This window comes from Anas platyrhynchos, chromosome 1, assembly GCF_047663525.1.
Source record: "Anas platyrhynchos isolate ZD024472 breed Pekin duck chromosome 1, IASCAAS_PekinDuck_T2T, whole genome shotgun sequence".
In the NCBI taxonomy this organism is placed as follows: Eukaryota; Metazoa; Chordata; class Aves; order Anseriformes; family Anatidae; genus Anas; species Anas platyrhynchos.
Window position 1 is genome coordinate 124,191,735 of NC_092587.1, and position 23,266 is coordinate 124,215,000.

The 23,266-nt window shown below is 35.9% G+C and overlaps 1 protein-coding gene across 21 annotated transcripts in view; it reads left to right on the forward strand.

Moving 5' to 3' along the window:
* KDM6A (lysine demethylase 6A) overlaps positions 1-23,266 on the forward strand; it is a 152,342-nt gene that overhangs the window by 87,850 nt on the left and 41,226 nt on the right. For 5 of the 21 annotated variants that reach the window (XR_011804999.1, XM_072028009.1, XM_072028018.1 and 2 more), the window contains exons 7-18: positions 2,736-2,790; positions 5,068-5,102; positions 7,264-7,329; positions 8,549-8,642; positions 13,529-13,655; positions 16,343-16,441; positions 16,813-17,032; positions 17,593-17,727; positions 18,172-18,327; positions 18,980-19,075; positions 21,685-21,789; positions 22,415-22,810. Coding sequence is in view for 20 of the 21 variants with exons in the window: in XM_072028009.1 (XP_071884110.1) it covers positions 2,736-2,790; positions 5,068-5,102; positions 7,264-7,329; positions 8,549-8,642; positions 13,529-13,655; positions 16,343-16,441; positions 16,813-17,032; positions 17,593-17,727; positions 18,172-18,327; positions 18,980-19,075; positions 21,685-21,789; positions 22,415-22,810 (1,584 nt within the window). In the remaining variant the exon portion in view is untranslated. The remainder of the gene's footprint in view (positions 1-2,735; positions 2,791-5,067; positions 5,103-7,263; positions 7,330-8,548; positions 8,643-13,528; positions 13,656-16,342; positions 16,442-16,812; positions 17,033-17,592; positions 17,728-18,171; positions 18,328-18,979; positions 19,076-21,684; positions 21,790-22,414; positions 22,811-23,266) is intronic. The other 16 variants (XM_072028061.1, XM_072028065.1, XM_038171935.2 and 13 more) reach the window with 7 other exon arrangements.

Below are 23,266 nucleotides of genomic sequence, written 5' to 3' on the forward strand. Positions count from 1 at the left end.
AGTAGCCAGCTTCAGTACTGCAATATTTGAGAGAGGTGCAGATGTTTGCTAGCTGCTTCTGTTTGTTGCAGAGATGGAAGTTGGAAATTATCACTGTTCTTTTAATTTTTGGTGCTGGTAATTGTAATTAGTGGACCTGCTTCTGGCTGATAAGTTTTTATGTGTCGGAGTGCATGCTTTTTTTGTCTGTTTTTGACTACTTACTGCGGAGCTATGGATTATTTATCTAGCAAGAGGTGCAGGTTTGCTTGTGTCTGTGCATTTCAAAGGTTCTTGGTTTGAAAGGTTCTGGGCTGTCTGTGTGTTGCTTTGCAAGAATTGTTTAGGGCAAGTGGTTTGTTTTTCTGTAGTTACCTGCTTCAGATTATCCATTTCCTTATTCTTTGTGGCTTTGTAAACAGTTCTAGCAGAAATCTGCTACATTAAGAAAATTTCCATGATGTGGATTTTGAAATGGGAAAGACAGTGTGGTATGAGTAGGAATTTAAATTTTTAGAAGGCATTGGTGAGTGTACTCCTGCTTTTTACTGTACAGCACTGATATTTCTGGCATATTTAAATATTAAAATGGTTAGATTTTCTTGTATGGTTGCCTGCTTTCTCTCGGTGAGCCTCACTGCAATAACCTTTCTGCAAAGCTGCTGCAGAACAATTGTCAATCGCTTCTCTTTACATCTGCGGATTTTTATAATAGCATTGCTAGGTGAGAACAAATCTGTTCCTTTCTGCTTTATCTTTTCATATTAATTGTTAATGACAGCGTAAGCTTACACGTCTGTGCAAAATGGATTTTGAATCATTTCAATCAGTATACTCAATGTACAGGCCAAAGTATACAGGTCTGTTCCTTTTTGCTTTCCCCTCCTTTTTTTTTTTCTTTCTTTTTTTGGTTAGGAAAAATGCGATATAATGTAGAGCATCTTATTTTTATTTAGTCTTTTTTTTTTTTTTTTTAACTTGCCTGCTTAGTAGAATCACTATGGTAACAGACTAAAGGATGTCTCAGAGGCACACAAGTAGCATTGCAATGTGAGGGGAGATTTTAAGTTCTCTGTGACTGCTGAACACTAGAAAAAGGATCAGGCAAATCAGAGAAATAAGCTGGTATTTAGTATTAATAAGCTATTACTTAATGTTTGTGCTAAGGTTAAAAAGCTATTTTACAAGTAATGTATACGTGAGTTCATTGTTTTCTGTACCCTGTTTTGGGAATGATGTTGCTGAAGTTGTCATTAAAAATTGTAAATTTGGGTTAATCAACTTGAGTTTGTTTCATTTTCTAAAAGCTGCTATGTATTACAAATGGTGTTGATGTAAGTCAGTGAGGAGGTAAGCTGTGCTACTGTATGCCTCTGCTAATGAGGGTGTTCTTTTCTTATACTGTGCTATGGATAATACATTAATTTTCTAATATTTTTTTCTGTTAAAATGTTTTTGTTTGGTGTTCTGTTAAACTCTTGTAAATCTTTGAGATGTACATTATCTAGACATTATACACAAGGTATTATTAGGAGCAGGAGGAAAGTTACCTAGATGCTTGGAGTACGACAGTATGGAAAAAGCAAATTGCATATACATCAATTGTCAATGAATTATTTATTTTTTTCTTCCTACTTACACTAATAAGCTTCTGATGCCTCCTCATATGGCATCCTGAACAGTGGCTGTCAATTTTGTGCTAAGTGGCTAAAATATTCTGAAGTATCAGTAACGTTTTGTGCATTCAAGCCATCCAATATTGTACTTTGCAGATAACTGTGTCAACTGTAGTATTTTACATGCTGTCTCTTAGGTTCCTGTATTCCTAGGCCTTACTCTCTGGTGGGTGGATGTATTCATCCAAATTCTCTGCTGCATGTAGGAATTTTCTGTGAAGTTTGTAGAAAAGGGAATGGGCACTTGAGTTTGTATGCCTCGTCTATTCATTTTAACACACTTGGTTACTTTTCAAACTGTAAGTAGTGATCTCTAAGCTGGCATGACACTTATGAAATTATTGGTCACATCCAGGCTTTCTTGCAGATAGCCTTTTTCTCTTTTTTTTTTGCGTTGTCTTCTTTCCAGATGAGTGAAATGCTTATCTCAGAATGTGAGAACACAAAGGTGTTCCCAAAATTTTTCATGGTTCTTGAGGAAAAATGGTTAAAAATAAACAAGCTTTAGTGTTTAACTGAAGTTAACCTGGTGGGGAGAGGGCATAAGAACTTACTAACTGCTATTGAATTCATGTTTTAATGTAGAGGTACTCATTTTAAGTGTGGTTTGACAAAAGAAAATGTTTTAAAAAAAAGAAAAAGAGAAACAAAACCACTCATTTGCATAAAAATACTCTGTTTTTCTAGATAAACAAATTTGTAGCTTGGATGTTGATCTTCATGAGGCTATGAGCTAGTAGTGTAACTTCATTCTCAATTGTGCATTCCGAGGAAAACTTGATTTTCCAATTTTGACCATTCATTTGATGCAGTCATTGTTCCAGATGCTGTCTGTTCTAATTATTTTGTGAAGATGTCTTTTGCAAACTTGCATTGCTAGAAGCATTGCTACATGTTTACAACAAAAATTTTACTTTCGTCTAGTAAACACAGTTGAACAGAAATCGGAAATTGTTTTCTTTAAACCATTTGGTAAAATATGGTATTTATTTTCAAGTATCAGTTTGATTTATTCTTAGTAATTTGCAAAAGTACTAGAATTACGTTGTTTGAAAATCAAATCATCCTTGTTTTTTTCAGCATTTTCAGTTAGCTTTGATTGACTGCAATCCCTGCACTTTGTCTAACGCTGAAAGTAAGTAACTTTTAAGTATTTACATTAATTTTGTTTCAGATTTAAAAAAAAAAAAAAGTCTTATATATGTTCACAATTGTATCAGTTTTTAGTGGAAAAAAAAAACACACAAAATCAAAAGACAGAAAATAGAGAGGAAGACTACAATACTTGCTGTTGTGAATGGAGACAGATACTCCAGTGGAACTGTGATTATTTTAGTAAATGGAATAAGTAAAAATTGAGACTTTTACCATATTAACTGGTCTGATGCCTTGAGTTCTGGAGGCAACTTGCTATTTGACTGTTAGTTCATTTATTTATTTATAAATGTAATGTGTGTGCCATGGCTCATATTTAATAGTCATCATTTCAAACTTCATGGCATCTTGGTAGTTTCGTTTTTCAGCAATCACTTTAATGTCCTTAAAATTTATAAATCTCATGTTCAACATCAGTTTTATGCTGTTGAAGAAAAATCAGAAAATCATAATTTATTTGGTCTATTAGATGCCACTATATATCAGTTGGTGCTGGAACATGATAATCTTTTAATGTGGTATAATCTATCATACTGTTGTACATTCTGTAGGCTGTTACAGAGCATACTGGAGATATTTATCCCTAATTAGTGGAATTGTATGCAGGAATAAATGTATGTTCTTGTGTGCTTTGGAGTCCGTAAGAATTAAAAGCCAGACAGTTTTTAAGGTACCTTCATGCTGCACTTGGTGTTGAGTTTGAATTGCCTCCTAAGAGTAAGTTTAGAAGCATTAGATAAAATAATTAAAAACATTTTTCTATTTCTTAATTCAAATTCTGAATATTCTGTCAGCAAGGGTAATGAAAGGGGTTTTGTTCACACGGGTGAAACTGCTGGCCGCTTCGGTATCAAGCGCCAGCTGCACTACAAAGTCCTCTGCGAAGTATGTCACTTATCAGGAGCAGGCACAGATAATTTTGTAAAATTATTTGTGGAATTCTTACTAGGTCAGTAGGTTCTTATTGTTTTCTACCAGCCATATCATTCCTTATTTTATTTCATGCTCTTTCTTACTGTTTCTCACCGACCTAGTTAGTTTTCACTGTATCTCTGAATATTTGTAAGGCTTTCCTCAGCCTTCCCCCACCTTCCTCCTCTGCCCCCAGATTTATGTAGAGGTACGGCCCCACATAAGGGCTGCTTTGTCCCATGGTTTTGGGCCTGGCAAGCACAGAGGAAGAGAGAGAAGAGGAACGAGAGATAATTTGTCAGGTTCTTCAGTACCACTTAGTGGAAAGGTATCAGGTACTGTCACATAAATGCTTCAGATCGCCCTAATCCCGTCCCTTCTATTTCTATAGAGGGCTGTGTCAGTAACAGCAGTACAGCGACTGTCTTCCAAGCAGAAGTGTTTAAATACCCAGCGTATCTTTTTATTTAGGCTGTCGCTAATGTGACACCTTTATGTTTTTTTTCCCCCTGCAAGGTACGGCTTTCTTTTGTAGATTTGCACTGAAAAGGTTTTGCTATGGGGGGGGAAGAAAGAAGATTATTTTTTAGGTAATGAACTCCCTAAAACAAAAGCAGAGGTTTCTCTTTCACCAGTGCAGAATGAAGTTTGATGATACGGTGAACGTAAATGGGGGTGTTATGTGCCCTTTAGCAAAGAACACAACAAGTTTATTAAAAATTGATTACAATTTTAGATGATACATTTCATTATGATCTGGTTTCTCAAATGCAGTAGGGTGCCTTCTTTTATGGTGAAGGACAACACAGTGTACAGAGGGATCTTCTTCCCTCCCTTGTGACCCAGGGAGAAAACCTGGAGCCCCAAATTACCTGTAACCTCTGTGTTACACTGTTCTGTAGCTCTGAGAAAGAATTCTGTGCAATTGAAATGAGCTGACCTTAGCTTAAACACAGATATTTTCTTATTTGTTTCTAACTTGGTTATGTACAGCAAACATTACCTATATTATGTCATTGTGCATCTCTGCTTAAAGAGATTTTATTGCTAACTTCACTGAAAGGTTAATGGACTCAGCATTTCACAATACAAATAAAATCCATGGACTGCCTTTCTGCACTATGTTTGCAGTCTTGGTGCTTTGCTCGAATACACATTTGTTTTCTGTCAGTTCTGTTTTATTAAATGTGAAATATCAGTGTTTACATACTGTTATATTTTCAAAATGTAGTTAGCCTTGGTTTTGCATTGGTAAATTTGAAACATGTTTCTCTCTCAATTGAAAAAAAATGTAATTCTAATGTCATTCATTATGACTAATAATTTTGATTTCTCCCTCTTACAGTTCAGTTTCACATCGCCCACTTATATGAAATTCAGGTAAGCTTTAAGCTCTTTTTTATAATGAGTTATGAAGTTTCTAACTACGTGATATAATCAGTTTGTGGACTCCAGCTGATTATAGGTGCTTTTGTGAATTGAAGTTAGGCTCAAGTCTTCAGTCGCAGAATAAACTTTATTTACTTCTGTTAAGTTGAAAATACCATGCATGAGGACTCATGCTAAAGTGAAGTAGCTATTTTATTAAACATACATTCACTAGTCTCCTAAGTGGGGTACAAAAACAAAATGTAACTTTGGCTAACATGGTAATGCGTGTTTTTTATTTTATTTTTTAAATAGATACATTGCATATAAATGTAAAAAAAAACAACATAGTTTCTCATTTCATATATATTTATATTGTTCTTGCATTCACACATGGTAAAGTCTAAGCAGATACCCAGGTGCCTTTTAAGTATATTTGACATGAAATTTTTGAATTTAACTAGACACATGTGACAGGAGCATGTGAGATCCGAGGACAATAGCACATAAAGCTGTGTTATTAATTCTGTGTCGAATCCCACCGCAGAGTTTTTTAGATGGATCTTTTGGGAAATTACCAAGCACTCACTGAGCTTCCAGGATATAAATAAATTAAAACGAAGCAGCTACTGAAACAGCTATTGTATATTTGTAACCTGGCTGACTAGTCATATGACTGTAGATTGTATACTCTCTTATCATGTTTATAGGTATAATATGACTGAGGAAGAGGTGTGACATGAAAACAAAAACTGTTGTAAATAAAACGGATGACAGACAAATTCTACATTTTCAGTCTGTTGAAAAGTAGCTTGATAAAGTAAGTGCTGTCTTTTGATGGCACGGTGAAAAATGCCTTTAAGTAGGTATTTATTTATAAATGAAAGTGGTAGATTTGAACGAGGTATTTTCTTCTGAGCTCTTTCGGTGCAGTAGAATATATGAATTTGGAAAGCTAAATAACCCAAATCCCCCATCCCAAACAACTATTAAGAAACTTCCTGGACTGTTGTGGCTCTGTAAAGCATTAGAAAGACTTTTTATTTGGCCACCAGCCAGATTTCATTTTGAGCATTGGAGCACATCTGACAAGTTTATATAACAAAGCATCCCCCACACGCTAGTTCTTTTGATCTGGCAGAATAAAGCAGAAAGTAGAAAATCTCAGGTTGCCATGCCAGGTGCCTTATAATAGTGTGACCAATGTTACAAATGCTCAAGCTAAGTTTTCTGTCTGGCATTTGTATGCAACGGGAACTTGTAATGCAAGTCAGAGCCAAAAAGTTTCAGTGCATACTGCTGTTAGACTTGGTTTGCCTCAGAGTTCTCCTTGAGGGGCGTCTTCTTTTCTGGAATTTGAGAAACTTGGTACCATGAGGGGTCTTGACGTGGTTCTGAATATTACCTTTGGCACAGTGAAGAGGTGTTTTTGGAGTGAGGCTGGATATTTGATATCTTCTAAAGGACATAGTGCTACAATTCTCTGTGAACCCTGTCATATATTTGAAAATGAGCTCCTCTCTGATGCTCGATCAGAAAGTGGATTCATTCTGAACAAGAGAACAGCCTGGTGCTGATAAGAAATAGCCATGTTTTTTCTTGGTGTTTAATGTTAGTTTCTACAACTTGATCTCTGGCAGTGAGTCCCTCCAGGGTACTAGCTCCTACAGTTCCTAAAGAAAAATGATGATGATGATGCTTAACTCCCAACCCCCATTTCTAAGACTATTGGTGATGCAGCCAAATATCAAGGATGTATACTCTAATCTTTGGAATTAAAATATCTGAATAAAAGCAAATTATGACAGTTTTCAGTAACGTTTGAAGGTATATATGTAAACAGATTTCTAAAAGGTAAATAATACAACAAATAACAAAAGTAAAAATTATTCTAGACTTGGAAAACATGCTATTAGATCTTTCTACATCCTTGCAAGTATGCAAACATCTTTTTCCAAGTGGAGATCCTAGTTTTACTAGATACTCTGTTTTACATCCAGATTGCTGACCCTGCTGTCATGCTGTATGGTGAACGTCTGTTCATTTGCCTATCCTTCATAGTCATTAACTACAAATTTTGTTCCCAATGCTAAATTTAAAATTTTTTCCTGATTGTTTTTATTTTGCTAGCCATGGATATTTTATTTATTTATATTATTTGTTTTCTTACCAGTTGTCTGCATTTCATGAACACCAATTAAAAACCTTTTCTACCAACTTCCCCTTGTTCCATTTGAAAGTATGTAATTGCTGCTTTAATTTTTCTTCCTGACTAGATTAAGGTTTTAAAAACAACAAGGTTGTCTATTTTCTTATCAGTTGTCCCTTTTAAAACACCAATAGTCAGTACTGTGTTCTCTTTGCATATAAAAAAAAAAATGTTAATTAAGTCAGAATGATTTGTATTTAGTTGGCCCTGTTTATTTTCATATGCTCTTCATTTGTTTGCCAGAATGAGGTCCAATGTTAAATTATTTGAAAGTATATTTTTATTTTTATTTTTTAAATACACATATATATGTATAGTGTAGAATTTTTAGAAACTTAAAAAATAAATTACCGGTTCTAACAGACTTCAACTTTATACCTTCTAGACTTTTGTGGGAGAGGAGGAACAGAAGAATTTAGAATAAGTTCATTTAGAATAAGTTCACTTTAAACAAGTTATTGTTAAGGTAACATGAAGATAAGCAGATGTGGGCGCTTACCAAAAGATAGAAAATAAAAATCAAGAATTCTTAACCTTTAATGTGCACAAAGCAGTTTATACTGTTCCAGAAGTTAATAAAGACCATGATTCTAACCTAGGAAATGTGTTTTCTGTTTCAAGTCCTGTTTATATAGGGAGTTGAGAATTGAACGTTTCCATGCTTTAAGCACGTCCAAACTATATGGCAAATAATAAGAGTGCATGCTGTCATTCTCTAGGCATAATCTGTGGATATATTTTAATTCTACATATGGTGGGACTCTTACCATACAACAAATAGATTGAAAAGGCAGTTCAAATATAGCACAGAGAAGGGAGATGCAAAATTATACCAGCCACCAGTTACTGATGATCTTCATTTCTGTTACGAATTTCCTGGGAGTAATTTGTGTAGGTTCTTTTTTCAGATGTAGACTCACAATCAAGCATTCCCCTTAAAAAGCAGTATGTTCATTTTAGTATAAGAAGAATAATGCATGTATGAGGAGCTGACCAAATTTAATAATTTACAATATTCCCTTGAATATTTTAAATATTTAATTTATATTAAATACTATACTTCATGGAAGTTATTCTCTTAACATATATATACGTCACTCAGGAAAGCTTTCATATGCACTGTATGCAGAAAAAAGTTCTAGATTTTTTTTGTCAATGTGTTTGTGTGCTGTCAGTGCTGTGAAATCGTTGCTATTGGTGATCTATTGTAAGCTTTATGATTAATCAATTTACTTTTTTCCTTTTGCAGAGAAAGTATCACTCTGCAAAGGAAGCTTATGAACAACTTTTGCAGATCGAAAACCTTCCTGCACAAGTAAAAGCAACTGTCTTACAGCAGTTAGGTATGTAAAATCAACTTTTATTTTCCTGTGTTTGTTTTTTCTATCTTTGCATTCAGCAATAGTGTTTTAAGGCTCCATTTCCAAAGTGAGTCTTAAACACTGAGTATCATACGTGAGTTTTTCACCCAAAATAGAAAACATAACAGTAGATAATTAACAAAATAAGAGAGAAGGGAAATATTTTAATTAAACTTACAAAATTAAAAAGCTCTTAGACTTGCTGCAGTATCTGTGCTACAGGTTTTGGGCAATGAGGAGGTGATCTTTCAGAGCCAAGAGTACAGTAGTTAGAATTCTGTATTCTTTGAATTCTGAATTCTGCCTTGGGGAACATCCCTTGAACAGCCATGTTAAGGGCAGTAAACCAAAATACTCTTTTCTGCTGCAGAATAGGAGAACACTGCAGATGAAAAATTTCCCTTTTCTTTCTTCATAATTATTAGTGTTTAATAAAAACCATGCTCTTCTAACTAAAATTTTATCATCAGATTCCATAACAGAAGCTACCAAAAAAGTGAAAAAACACTACCTTTTAAAATTTGTCATCTCCCATATTTATAGAAAGCTGATAAATCATTTGTAGACAAAAACTTGTAATGGATGGGTAGAATAAATTACATTTGCTCTATATGCCTTCTAAAAGTATTTCCAGAATATTTTGTTAAAATTATTCAATCCAGTGCAAATTCTTCATTCACTTTCTCCATGTTCCTCATCTAATTTATTATTCCAAATATTAATTTAGCCTGCTTATGCCCATCTCTTTTTTCTTTCTATTTTTTTTCCTTCACACAGTGGTTTTTTAATTCAAATCAGTACTCAGTACTAAGTTATGGCTACAATAATATTTTTTTTTCTTGTAATGCTGGTTGTGTATGTATTTGGAGTGGGCTAATTCGTTTAGCTTTTGATTTTTCTATGTGAAATCACAAATGAAACAGCTGGAATCTCGATGCTGATCTTCTTGTCACGTGACAGCATTCCTTACATTTAAGTATCCCCTTTAATTTTTTTATTTTTGAATTTTTTTTTTCTTTAACGTGGTACTACCCCACCTAGTATAAATTGTCAACAGGTTCATCCAGAACAGCTACGCATAAAATCAACAAGAGATAGACTGCCCAAAATAGCTTGACCAATGCTTTTGCAACCCTGTTTGCCACGTTGCTAGACCAGAAGCAAAGGCATGGTTGTATTCATGAAATCATACCGCAGGTCTCCGTGCTATTAATCAGAGCAGTGCTGTCTAAAAACTGGATTCACTTCCCCTGTTCAATCAGCACAGGGCACCTGGTTGTGATAGTGGGGGTAGCTTCTATGTGGAGGAAGGGACAGAGTGGTTTTAACCAGAACATTCAAGGAACAATACTGTTTCTTTTTCTCTTTGCTGCTAATAGTCCTGTTTATCAGTGTGGTGTTTATCACAGATCTGGGTTCTAGCAACTGATAATAAAACACCTCCTAAGGAAGCATGGTCTGGGTGGTACAGTGCTGCTTAGAAAAAATAATAGAAAATACCTGCCATCTGCCAGAATGCTACGGGCAAAAAACAATCCAAATGTATTTGGATTTCTATATTTAACTTTTTTTTTTTACTCAAACAGAAAAATTATTTTGGCATGAAAATACCTTTTGTTTATTTTCCTTGGCTAGTTAATGTTTATTGAGCAAGAGTTGAAATCTAGGGAAGTTCGGGTGTTGTTTGGGAGAATTATTAAAAACTTTGCTCCTGTTGCTGGTCTCCAAAACAGGTCATTGTGGAAGAGAAGCTTGTGATTCTCAAGGAATTATGTATGTGTTTGAGCTGATGCGTGCTAATTAGTTCCGATAGATGTAACAGGAAGATCTGTGCAGTTGGATAAGAACAGTTTGTTTCTTCTTTTTTACCACAATTCATTTGCTTTCCAGACAATAATTCGTTTCACCACTTTGCCTAAAATTACATTAAATAAGGACAGCCGTACCAGATGAGACTGAAGATCAAATCTGTCCCAGTATTCTTTCTCCAATTGTAATTAACAGTTGCATAAGGAGGAGTGTAGGAACAATGTAAGCATCTGCTTTTTCCCAAAGCACCCTCCCAAGGACTTTTGTCTGGGGGCATTCCTAGGAGGTGTCTGTATAATTGGATGAGCCATTGTGAGATAGTAAAATAGGGAAGAGGCTCATCTCTTCGGAGTCTGAGATGATGTTTTTCAGGGAAAAAAGCAATTGCTGTAAGTTCAGCACGAGAATGATTGATAGGCGTAAAACCAACTGAAGCATGAGCCAGGCTGGAACATGCTCTTGCAGAGGAAACATGGTGATTTGTTACAAATTACATTGTAAACTCCTGAAAACGAGCCTGGAACGTGGACAAAATCAGCATTTTTGATTGTAATGTTGAAAAGGTCCCAGAAGTAGAAGAGTATTTACTATTCTAGTTGACAATTTGAATTAGGTCTTGCAAAGGAGAAGCTGGATCAGTTTATCAGGGTTTTTAGATTGCCATCTTTCTGTATGTTCTTCCATTTTATGCATGAGGAAAAGAGAGATCCAGTTTTTTTTACCTGTGCCGTTCTAGTAGAAAACTTTGTTCTCCCTCTCTTGCCTTCTGCTTTTTTCACCTCTCCTCAGGTAGGCAGATAAAATCAGGAAGCAACACTTGGTTCAGCAGTGAAACTAGATAGGCTTTGCTAGTTCTCGTTTCTGTCTCCTGGAAGTAGATTCTTGTTTCTTATCAGTGAACCCCAGCAAAGATCTGACGATACAGCATGTTATCTCGCAGTCCGGCCAGGTTCAGATTAAGCATAAAATAGGCATCACCAGACAACACTTGGGAAGATTTGGGAAAATATTTAATGTCTGTTTTACCCACGTTTAGGCTTCCTGAGCTATTTATTACCTTTATCTCACTCGGGCTTTGCCTACCACTTCACACAATACATTTTATCCTTACTATACAATTGCGCAGGTGCATTCAGATTGCCACCCTTACATAAACCTTTTTTCTTAAAGCATAAAGATTTGCTATATGCTTAACAACTTCACTGACCTGGGATTTGCATAAAAATTGTGGTTTGTTTATGAAGTCCATGAAAAAATGTTGCATATATTATGTGTCTCTGCAAAAATGTCTGCTTTTTTTTATTATTTTTTTTTTTCCCTGACGGGCAATGTTTTGACTTGATCCATCTCCAGACAAGATAAAACGCTCTTCTGTCAGCACTGTAACCGCTTGACTTCTAACCTGGTATTTCTTGCAGTCCATGAAATATTCAAACTTAACCTCCTGACCACGGTTTCCAAGTGGAGACTTGGAAACTTCTTAAAACACCTCGAGCAAACGTTGTTCAGCAGATAAAATTTTCTCCTAGATTGCCTATTTTTTAAAGCTTGGAAGTTTGCCTTCCATTTGCAAAAGTGTCGCTGTGACTGTTGATCAGCTATAAGCCCATGCAATTGAAAAAAAAAATACATATATAAAACATATAGAAGTGGAATAAGGTATTTAAGGTGTAGTCTGATGTCAGAGAGTGAAGTAAGGCTGCAAATACTCATTAGTTCAGTTCTCAGCCTTGCTTACTTCATCTTGCATTTCAGATGAGGCAGGCAGACTCTGATCCTTTAAATGATATTATGTTTATGTAGTTAGGCAGTATAATGAAGGATAAGCTTAGGGTGCTAAAGCTTAGTGGATAGGGGTTTTAAATGGACATTCAGTGCATGTGTGTACAAATGTTTGTAGCTAAAACTTTCATAAAATAGCCAAGGTTTGCCTGAACTGATAAAGTATTTCACAAAGGGTCATTTTTAAGCAGGGTACTATAGAAACATAGGGACAGTCTGTTGTCATACCTTAGAGTTTACAAATGTTAAGCAAAAAGCAATGGGTTACTAAGACAAATATATGGAGGTTAAGCAAACGGCAAGACATTATTGACTAGTGTGGTTGGTTGAGACTTCAGCAAGTCAGCAGCCTGTTACAAAGGATTTCCTTGTACTCATGATACTAACAGCAGTGGGATAACTTTGTGACTGCTTAAAGGGGATTCCATTGAAGCGCAGTGGCAGATAGGAAGAAGCTTAAGTAGATGATAAAGATGCTTTATTTTAAATGGTAACCAAGTCTTACATCATTGCTAGAGCAGAGATGTACCTTAATAGCATGTAAAAGATGTTTTGGGGGCACAGATTGTTGAAGGCTATTAAAGTGGAGATAAATAATTTATCTAATGTAAGTAAAAAAGGGAAGGATATGGAAGGATATTGTGTGGTCACGTGAGAAAATAAAATTATCTTTTTAGCAGGATTTGGTTTGCAGATGAGAGGTGATTCTGTTTGCCAAGGTAAAAGGAAAGGATGTTACAGCAATGAGATGATAACATATGAAAAATTTAAGAGGAGATACAGCATTTCTTACAGATGTTCAGTTGGGGAATAGTGCAAATATAGGATGAATATCAGCATTTAGAAGGAAAGGTTAAGCTGAAAATAATATACAGATAATAGATATACCACCATTCTCCCTGTAACGCATTTTTCACAACAGGAAAGGTGCCTCTGTTCAGAGAAGAGAGGAGTTAACATTTTCAAGTTAACTTTTTATAGAGGAAGATTGAGTGGTTAATAGTTAAGCTTCTAACCTTGTAGAAAATGCTTTAAACAAAAACGTTTTAAAACCACCTGAAAGTAATTTTCGCTCTAGGTCCTTTCATCCTGTAATTTTAGTATAGAACATAAAAAGTAAATTTTAAAATTTCATTCATAATAGTGTATGTAAGCAATAGCATTGTTTCATATTCCTATTTTTAAAGAGGAACTAAAGCTGTCAATATCCTGCTGTGCCAAAGCATTAAATAGTCTTGGAGAATTTCACTTCTGCCATTTATGGATTCTTTCTGTAGGCTGGATGCATCACACCGTGGATCAGCTTGGAGACAAGGCAACCAAGGAAAGTTATGCTATACAATATCTCCAGAAATCTCTAGAAGCGGATCCAAATTCTGGTCAATCCTGGTATTTCCTTGGAAGGTGAGAGATGACTTTATAGACACTCCTAACTGTATTTGTAGCTTCTTTGAGGATACTGATTATTAGGAGATATCTTTTATGTTGTCCTTGGCAGCTTTGGATGAAAAATGAAGGGAAAAGATGTATGTATCTACTAAAGCCTAATTTTCTGGAAAGTATATAGAAAGACAAGCTGCTGACATACTTGGGATGAATATAGATTAGAAGTTGAAATTAATTATATTACCTAAGTGGTCCTGCTTTTTTTGTAGTTATTCAGTTTACATTAATGTCAGTCTCCCCTGCTTGTTTTTACTTTTCTGATTATTCCTGTTTATTTTTTTGTCAAAATCCCCCTTCTGGTCTCAACAATTTCAAAACTAAAATATAGATACTTTTCTCAGATGTCTATTCATCTGCAAACAGAATAGATTACAACTAAATATTAGACCAGGATAGCTCAGGTGGATCTATTTTAATTTCTACTTACGTATTGTGTTCATCTCTACTTGTGCACAGCATTTTTCACTTAAAATTAACTCACTTCAAGATGTAAATCGTATCGACTTGATGACTCTTCTTGGTCTCCTTTTAAAGAAAATGAGGTGCTTTATGAACATGCTAGCAACAACTCTTGGAATATTTGGGTTTTGGAGAATAACAATCCAACTTGCTTTCTATAAGCTTGAAAGCATTGAGGACAGTTTAAGTCCACATGTGCATGGGTCAGTTCTGTTGAGAAATACGTTACATAGAAACCTCAGTATTTTCCAGCTCACTTTCTTGGAGGTTCTTGTCAAACACAACTAGAACACACTGTTGTTTCTGTCACCCTAGTTATGTTCCTGCAGCTGGTCCTTTAGGACAGGGCTTTTAACCCAGCAGTCTGCAGGCTAAGGGAAGAGCACAGGGAGTGAGCGTGAAGGGCAGGTTGGAGTGGGGAGAAAAGGGAAAACTAGCCAGGGATTGTCTGGCTCATCTTGTCATCTGCTGGCTTAAAATCCTGTTATTTCTTTTTTTCCTCTGAAGTCCCATTCCACGTGGCTAGAGCTAGCTGATTTCTTACACAGAAGCAGGGCAGAGCCAGGGCTCTGTGGAGTATCGTGGGCAGCTGCTGTGGTCTTGCTGTGCTTCGGCTTTAATGTGGTTGGAGTGAAACCTAGGACCATACAAATGAGGGTGAGGAATGGAGGAAAAGGGGGAAGAGAAAACCTAGTGGAAGTGTCCCTTACACTCTACACTGAAATGTTTGTGCCTCATTCTTCCAATCCATACGCTGGCAGGAGAAAAGGAGAGTGATAAGGTTACAGAGCTGGTCTGTCTGTGCATTTGCTCTTCCTCTTTTTCTCTCTCCCTGTGTATTCCCTTGTGTTATTTCTTCCTCTTCTGGCCTTCCACCAAACTGGGTAGCATGTTGATTTAAGGCTAGCTTCCTAGATAACTTGCAAAAAATAAACCTCCACCCCAATCTAATCCACTCCTTCCTCCCCTGTCCCTCCCTCCCCCCCCCAAAAAAGAAATAAAAATCACACCACCTTTTTTTAAGGTTTGTTGGGTGCTTAATGTTAGTGTTACCCTAATTGGAGTCTTTGTGTATCTGTTAATCAGACAGATTTCAACATGCCTATTGGAACTTGGGTTAGACTGCGATAAACATGATCTTCTGAAACATTGTGTTGAGATTTAATGTGTCTTTTTAGACCAAGTACCACTAGGTATTAGAGCATTTTCTACTGAGCCTTGATAATATACAGAATACACCAAAGTGTAGCATGTTTGATGGATCTTCACCTGTACTGGTTTGCTTCGATATTATTTTTTACTAGAATAAATGTTTTCTTGTTATTTATCTGCTTTGAAAGCTGTGAGTTCTTTTTCCAAGAAGGAAACTTACCACAAACTTTATGAGGAATAAGAGCTATTGCAAACAAACCTAGTAAACGCATACGCATTTTTAATATTTTATTTATTTGAAGGTTTTCATTTTTAAAAGGTAGGTATTATTCCCTGTGGTATAATGGTAGTTCTCTTTCAAGACCTGATATTTCTGCTAAAATGCCAGAATACCTGTGAAGTTGTAGTATATAGCTAATATTCAAGTAAGAAAACACAAAAAAAAATCCAGACAAGCAAGGGTTTTTTAGAGAATGTCTTGGACTCCCTATGTGGTAAAACTGGTATGTTGTTCATTACTTGAAATCTTACTGAAATATGAGAAATGCATATAAGAAATTTCCAAGGCAGTCAAGGACCATCTTGATTGAATTAGTCATTATCTCTTAATGATCATGAAACACTCCTTGTAGAAGATGATATTTTATTACGATAAGTTTCATGAAATAGGTAGTGTAATTGTTTCTTTAAAATGCTATCTGTAGATAAATATTTTCCCTATTGACCACTGAGATACTGTAAACAAAACAAATGTAGCTCTTCAAACTGTAATATGACTTCTGCTTTCCTTATGAATGTAGCAAGCTAGGGTTTAAACAGCTCTTGGTGTACTTCTCAAATTAACAGTTTGTAATGTATGTTGACAATGAAATTTGAGTCTGCTTGTGCCCAGCATTGAGAAACAGCAAATGTTTGGATTCATCTAGATGAGTATGTATTTGCATGATTTAACATTTATCAGACCAGTCTTGGTAAGCCATCCTCACTGATTAACTTCTTTAAATATTACCAAAGTTCTTTTTTTCTTCTCCCAGGTGCTATTCAAGTATTGGGAAAGTTCAGGATGCCTTTATATCTTATAGGCAATCTATTGATAAATCAGAAGCAAGTGCAGATACATGGTGTTCTATAGGGTAAGAATGAAACAGGGTAATACAGTGAAATTCAATGCTAATGCATATATATAAATGAAGAAAACCAGCTTTTTAACTCCTTTGTGCTCTCAAGTGGACCATAAAGCTTTTTTATTTCTACCTTTGTCATCAGATTTGTCTGATCTGAAGTTTAAATATTACATTTATATTTGCTTTCTCAATTTTTAAAAATAATGAATATGCTTTGTGTATGAGCTTTGCATGTTAAGATTTTGTAAATACGTTGTTTATGCTTATTGCTGTGCTTTATATACCAGCAAAGTTTATTAAGGGCTGTGGGGTGGATATGTATATTTCATTGTATTTTGACTTTGTTATTAATTCTCAACTTCACTAATCTTTCTATTCAGTGTGCTGTATCAACAGCAAAATCAGCCTATGGATGCTTTACAGGCCTATATCTGTGCTGTACAATTGGACCATGGCCATGCTGCAGCCTGGATGGACCTAGGCACACTCTATGAGTCCTGCAACCAGCCTCAGGATGCCATTAAATGCTACTTAAATGCAACTAGGAGCAAAAATTGTAGTAATACCTCTGCACTTGCAGCACGGATAAAGTATTTACAGGTAAAGCTAAAGTTTTAAGAAGCGGGAAATACTCTTCCAAATACATATCAGAGGGGAGGGGTGGGGTAGCACACAAATCTAACTTGCAGTTGTTTGTGGTGTGTATAACCTGTTTTCATATGTATTGTAAGCATATCATAGCCTGTAATATTTTATTTCTTCATTTTTAAGTGAAATTTAATTCCTTATAAACTCTATTTTGCACATTTAATTAATACATACTGTTTTACATCACTTCACTTTTTCTTTGTATTGTCTACATTTTTAAGTTCTCATAACGTAGAGAGAGAACACACACACACTATCTTTCACTCTTGTTTGCAATTTCAGAAAAAAAGAATTATGAGACCTCTGAATCCAGAGCTCATCTTTGTTCTGATTCTCACAAAGGTTTATATTCTGGTTACCCTCTTTATACTTAGCACCTTTCTAAAACCCCAAATTTTAAATCTATCCTCTCTTTAAGACATAATTAGCTACAGCATATAGGAAGATTTCATGGACTTGCTCTTAATAAAGTAGGCTTGTGTTAAATTTGCTTTTTACATAATTTTTCCTAGGCTCAGTTGTGTAACCTTCCACAAGGTAGTCTACAGAATAAAACTAAATTACTTCCTAGTATTGAGGAGGCATGGAGCCTACCAATCCCCGCAGAGCTTACCTCCAGGCAGGGTGCCATGAACACAGCACAGCAGGTGAGAAGTTGGGTTATGTTCTGCAGGTGCCCAGCTTTAAGGGTTCTTTACAATCTGTAGTGGTCAAGCTTATTTTATGGAGTGCAGGACTGGCTTTTATTAATGAAAAGCCTTTGATTTATTTGCAAAGGTATACTAGATCGAGAAGTAGCTCCCTCTAATATGGGAGAAAGATGGGGGTACCAATTTAGAACCTTTGTGGATTTTCATGATTTTAAAAGATTTCATCTTAAATAGAAATGCTGCAGTGGTTTAATAATCCCTTGAAAGGTACACATTCCTCCATTGATGACCATATGGAAACTGATTTTTCAGTTTTTGAGATCGGCTTCAGAATATCTGCTCAGCCCTTTTAAAATATGTGGGCTGTTAAAATATGTAGTTTAAAGGAAACGACTAAGAATATATAGAACCATATTTTTGTCTTCCTTCTGTGATTCTTAGGCTTGTAAACCTCATCATCCAAATACTGAACCTGTACTAGGCCTCACTCAAACACCAATTTCACAGCAATCCTTGCCACTACACATGATTCCTTCTAGCCAAGTAGATGACCTGACCAGTCCTGCCAAGAGGAAAAGAACATCTAGTCCAACAAAGGTATATATCCTGATGAACTAAAGAGCCCCCTACCAAAATTCTATGGAAATATGCACTAAAGTGATGCAGCATGCACAGAATTTGTGCTGTAAATTTCAATCCTTTGGCATCAAGGTGGGGAATGTTTTTTTTTAAAAAAAAAAAAAAATTAAAGAACATTTTTCAGTGATATGTTTAATAAGGAGGTTACAGTTCAGATAGGAAGTGTGAAAGGGCAATGCAGATTGCTGGCACTATACTACATAGTTGTGTAAGTGAAAAAGTACAGTGGTAGTCTGATGATAGAGAGGGAGACAACCATGTCATCCTGTCTATTGCCTTTGCTTATATTTAGAATTCAAGTGTTTCATCATCATGTAATAGTGTTATAGTAGATAAAAGTATTCAGTTTTAACGCTAGTGTACCTTTAAGTTAATTGCATAATTTGATTTGATTGTTTCTCATGGTATTAGAAATCATTTACTTTTTCCTTTTAATTGCTATGGTTCTGTATGGGAATGGTAGAATGAGGTTTGGTGTTCTTTAGTATATTCTGTGTATATTGCTATTCTTGAAACAATGACTAGTTCTTTCATAAGATAAAATCTAGATATGAAAAAATGATGTTAACCATTTGGAAGTCAAGCATTTTAACATAATGTTTTCTCTCAGAATACTTCAGATGTTTGGAGCAGTGGCCATACAGTGTCACATCCTCCTGTACAACAACAAATTCATTCTTGGTGCTTGACACCACAGAAATTACAGGTAAATATGTTAAAGGGTCAGAAGCTTTGATTTTTTTTTTCTTTCTGTCTTTTGAGAAAAATACTTCGGGTTTCACATTTCTGATATTCAATGAGAAAGAATACACATTGTGTTAGTATTTATGGATTCCCAGTGGAATCTGAAAGATTAGCTATATAAGGAAATAATCATTGGTAGAAACTGAAGGTTTGCATTGTTTGAATTCTATAATGTAAGTCAGAACATACAGTAATGCTTTTTTCTTATGATGTTTTAAAGATAGATATGCAAATTGTGACACTTGTGAGCCAAGTGAATTTTGCTTCTCAGTGTAGTGTGGGAGATATTGAAGAAGGTGTAAAAGCATCGTAGCATCCTCTTTTTCCTGTCAGGTAGCTTCGCGTATCAAACTGCATAAACAAACTTGCACATTCTATAAAATGGGATTATTCAAATCAAATCTAACATATTTCTATGAAATGCTAGTTTTTATTTCTGAAACATTGCTTAAGGTCTTTTTTGTCATGATGCTTTGTTGTCTCTTCAGTTCATGAGGGTTTGCAGTGAGCTGCAGCAGGAATTCCAGATTTTGAAAATCAGGCGTAGCTGGAAACCCTCGCCCATGTATCACAGATACTGCTTTGGATACAAGGAAAAATAAAAGGGAACACAGTGCAGAGACAGAAGGCATTCTGATTGACTGAGCAGTATTCCCCTTAGCACCCAATATAGATCTTCAGCTGTTTCTTTATCTGAACAATGCTGGCTGTACAATGCTGCATAATTTCTCCTTCCCTTCCCTCCATCTTTCACCCCTCACTGCTTTGGTCTTCCCTTATCTTTTGCATTTCTCTCTCTTCATGCGTTCTCATTATTTCTGTCTGCTTATTTTATGTTCTACTACTTTTTCACCTTCTCAGGCATTGTTACAGTTTTGCTTTTTCCAGATCCAACTTCATCACCATTAAGCGGCCGCATAAATAGGCTTCCCTAAGCATGGGATAATGGATTTGCTAGCAATAGTTTGACAAGGTTCCAGCACACACAAATAGGAAAGCCAGGAGGATATGATGCAAGGGGAAAGTGAATAAAAAGTTTATTATATGTTCTAAATCAGCCTTTTGAAAGTGGCACCTCAGAGGCTGGGTATAGCACGTAGCACGTCCCAAATGGCCCAGCTAACAAAAGCAGATGGGGAAAGGACTCTGTGGCTGCAGAGTAGCCTCTGGGGCTGCAACGTGCCAGTGGAGGAGGGATGGGTGTTGATTTCACAGAGCTGATGGGCAGTAAGAGCACTGCTGTCCACAAAACCTCTGCACCCATAGCATGGGAGGGGAGTGCAGACATGCCTTTAGTAGCACTGGGACCAGTGCAGTTTTCCTGATGCCTGCTGCCCTGTTAGATGTCTTCTAAAAGGCAAAATAACAACTGCAGAACACAGTTTTTGGCTTCTGTTTATATGCACAGTACATATACTCCCATGGAGACCCTGTTTTCATCTCACAGTCGCTTATATAATTGGATCGGTCTTACTCATTGCAGTGCCTCACAGAGGGGTTGTTAATCCAGGGAGTTTGGAAGCTACTGTTAATCCAGGGAGTTCAGCATAAACCTGTTTTTAACCATTTTTTCATACAACCTTGGATTTTTTTAGAAACACATTTTGCAAATATGTTTAATCAAAGTAGAATGAGCCATATTTCATTTAATACATCACTACCATGTATGTGTTACTAATACAACATAATCAAAGCAAAGGAAATGAGAAGGATGTAGAAAAATTACATATGCAGACCTGAAACCAACTAAAGCAAACCTGATTTGGTCATTTTGATTTTTTTTTCATTTTTTTCCCCTTTTTTTCCTTTTTTTTTTTTTAAAGGGACTTAAATGATATAAAATAATTCAGTACTTAAAAACAATAGAAATATCTGTATGTCACATTTTGCATAGTGCAACTTTTGACCTCCATTCCACACACATCCTTTTCCTTCTCAGATAGCCCATTTGTGTTGCACAGCTTCAGCATGTCATACCTCTTTAAAGCAGTCTTATTGGTAGAATAAAGGCGTGTGTTTCAAAGGAACACAAAAATCAGTGCTTTTTAGCCATTTAGTAATAAATACTTAAATTTCAGTTGAAAATGAGGTCAGGATTGTATCTTAAGATACCGCTTTCTGTAATTGTTAAATAGTTTTCTGAGTTCTTCATATATTCTGGAGAAGTGTTGATGCGTGACTATAGGTTGAATTGACTTTGTGCTGAACGACACTAATAAAAGAACAGGACGGTACAAAGATAGTTAAAACATAATGATAATAAGAATTTCATATAATCATGCTTTAAAGTAGTTTTCTTTTACAATACCAGTTCACTTCATTTTATGAAGTGATAATATTATATACTCAAATAATTTTGAAAGACTCTGTAGTTTTAGTGACTGCTAATAAGGTTTCATTACAGAATAGTATAAGGAGATATGTCTTAGTCTGCATTAGAAATCTTGATCATGTTTTCAGCTTTGCAAATCTTTGTAGAAAATGTTTAGTAATGTATGCAAGAAAGTTAGTAAAACTTGCACACAACTGTAATGATTCTGAACTGTACTATTGGTTTTGGTTTTTTTTCAGCACTTGGAACAGCTGCGTGCAAACAGAAATAATTTAAATCCAGCACAGAAACTTATGCTGGAACAGCTGGAGAGTCAGTTTGTCTTGATGCAGCAACACCAGCAGGTGAGAACAAAAATATTTTCCTGTTCTAGAAAACTTTTATTGATGATGGTGTCTGTTATGCTTCTTGGATTCTTAAGAATTTTTGTTGTACAGAGCTCTCATGCCCTTTGCTACATTACATTAAGTCATCAACTTTTTTTTTTTTTTTTTTTTTGTATAAAGTTTAATTGTGGCTTACTGGTTGAAACTTAATGGTTTTAGTTGTGTTTTATTATAGGGCTACCAGAGAATGTAAAACTTTTCAAGCCACACTTTCAAACTAAAGTGAGTGGATACATCTAAAAGCAGTCTGAGTTGAAAAATACTTACTTGTAGTAAGCCATATTACAGCATATCTCTCCTGCTCTCATTGTTCACTTCTTTCTCTCTTAGTGTCCAACTTTAGCAGTAAAATGCTAACGCTCAAACTGAAGAGCCTAGAAGAAAAGTGTGCCGATAGCTTTACCTTAAAATTCATTCAGCGCATTTGTGAGCATGAGTCATCTTACTTCTCAAAAGCAACTGGGAGGATGTCAAAATCAATATAAAGCTGAAGCCATATGCAATAAAATACACAAGCCTTGTATGATCCTTACTTCTTAAATTCTGTGACTAATGTTCTTGTGCTTTGTTCATCTTCCATTAGATGAGACAAACAGGAGTTGCACAGGTACGATCTACTGGAATTCCTAACGGGCCAACAGCTGATTCATCACTGCCTACAAACTCTGTCTCTGGTCAGCAGCCGCAGGTTGCTCTAACCAGAGTGCCTAATGTCGCTCAGCGTGGAATCCGTCCGGCCTGCCCCGGGCAGCCTATGGCTAATGGACCCTTTCCAGCAGGCCCCATTCCCTGCAGCACAGCAAGAACGCTGGGTAGTACAGACACTATTTTGATAGGCAATAATCACATAACAGAAAGTGGAAGTAATGGAAACGTGCCTTACCTGCAGCGAAACGCACTCTCTCTACCTCATAACCGCACAAACCTGACCAGCAGCGCAGAGGAGCCGTGGAAAAACCAACTATCTAACTCCACTCAGGTATGCAATCCCAGTTTGCTAGTACAGCATGCTAGGAAGGCTTAATAAGCAAGTTGTCATTTGAAGTCTGTCATTTGTCAAACATACAGTGGGTTAAACCTACCTCTGTTGCATTTTGTCACGTGAAATATATGCATTAAATCAACTACTCTCAAGATAAAGAAAATGATCATAAACCAAAGAGTGCAGTTGCATACTGCTCAACTTCTTACCCTTCCAGAAGAATTTCTTTACCAAGAAGTATTTGTACGTCTTACTGTTGCTTCTTTAGTGTAAAACATTTGGACTGTGTTTTTAGGGTAGTAGGAATGTGCGTATTTCACAGAAAGCTGAATGTTGTAGTCATTTTTGTCATTACGTTGTCATTATTATATAATCATTACCCATATTTTGCTTCCGTATAATCTTTCAAAATTAACATGTAGCAATCAATCCCACACAGTTACTTTCAGAAAA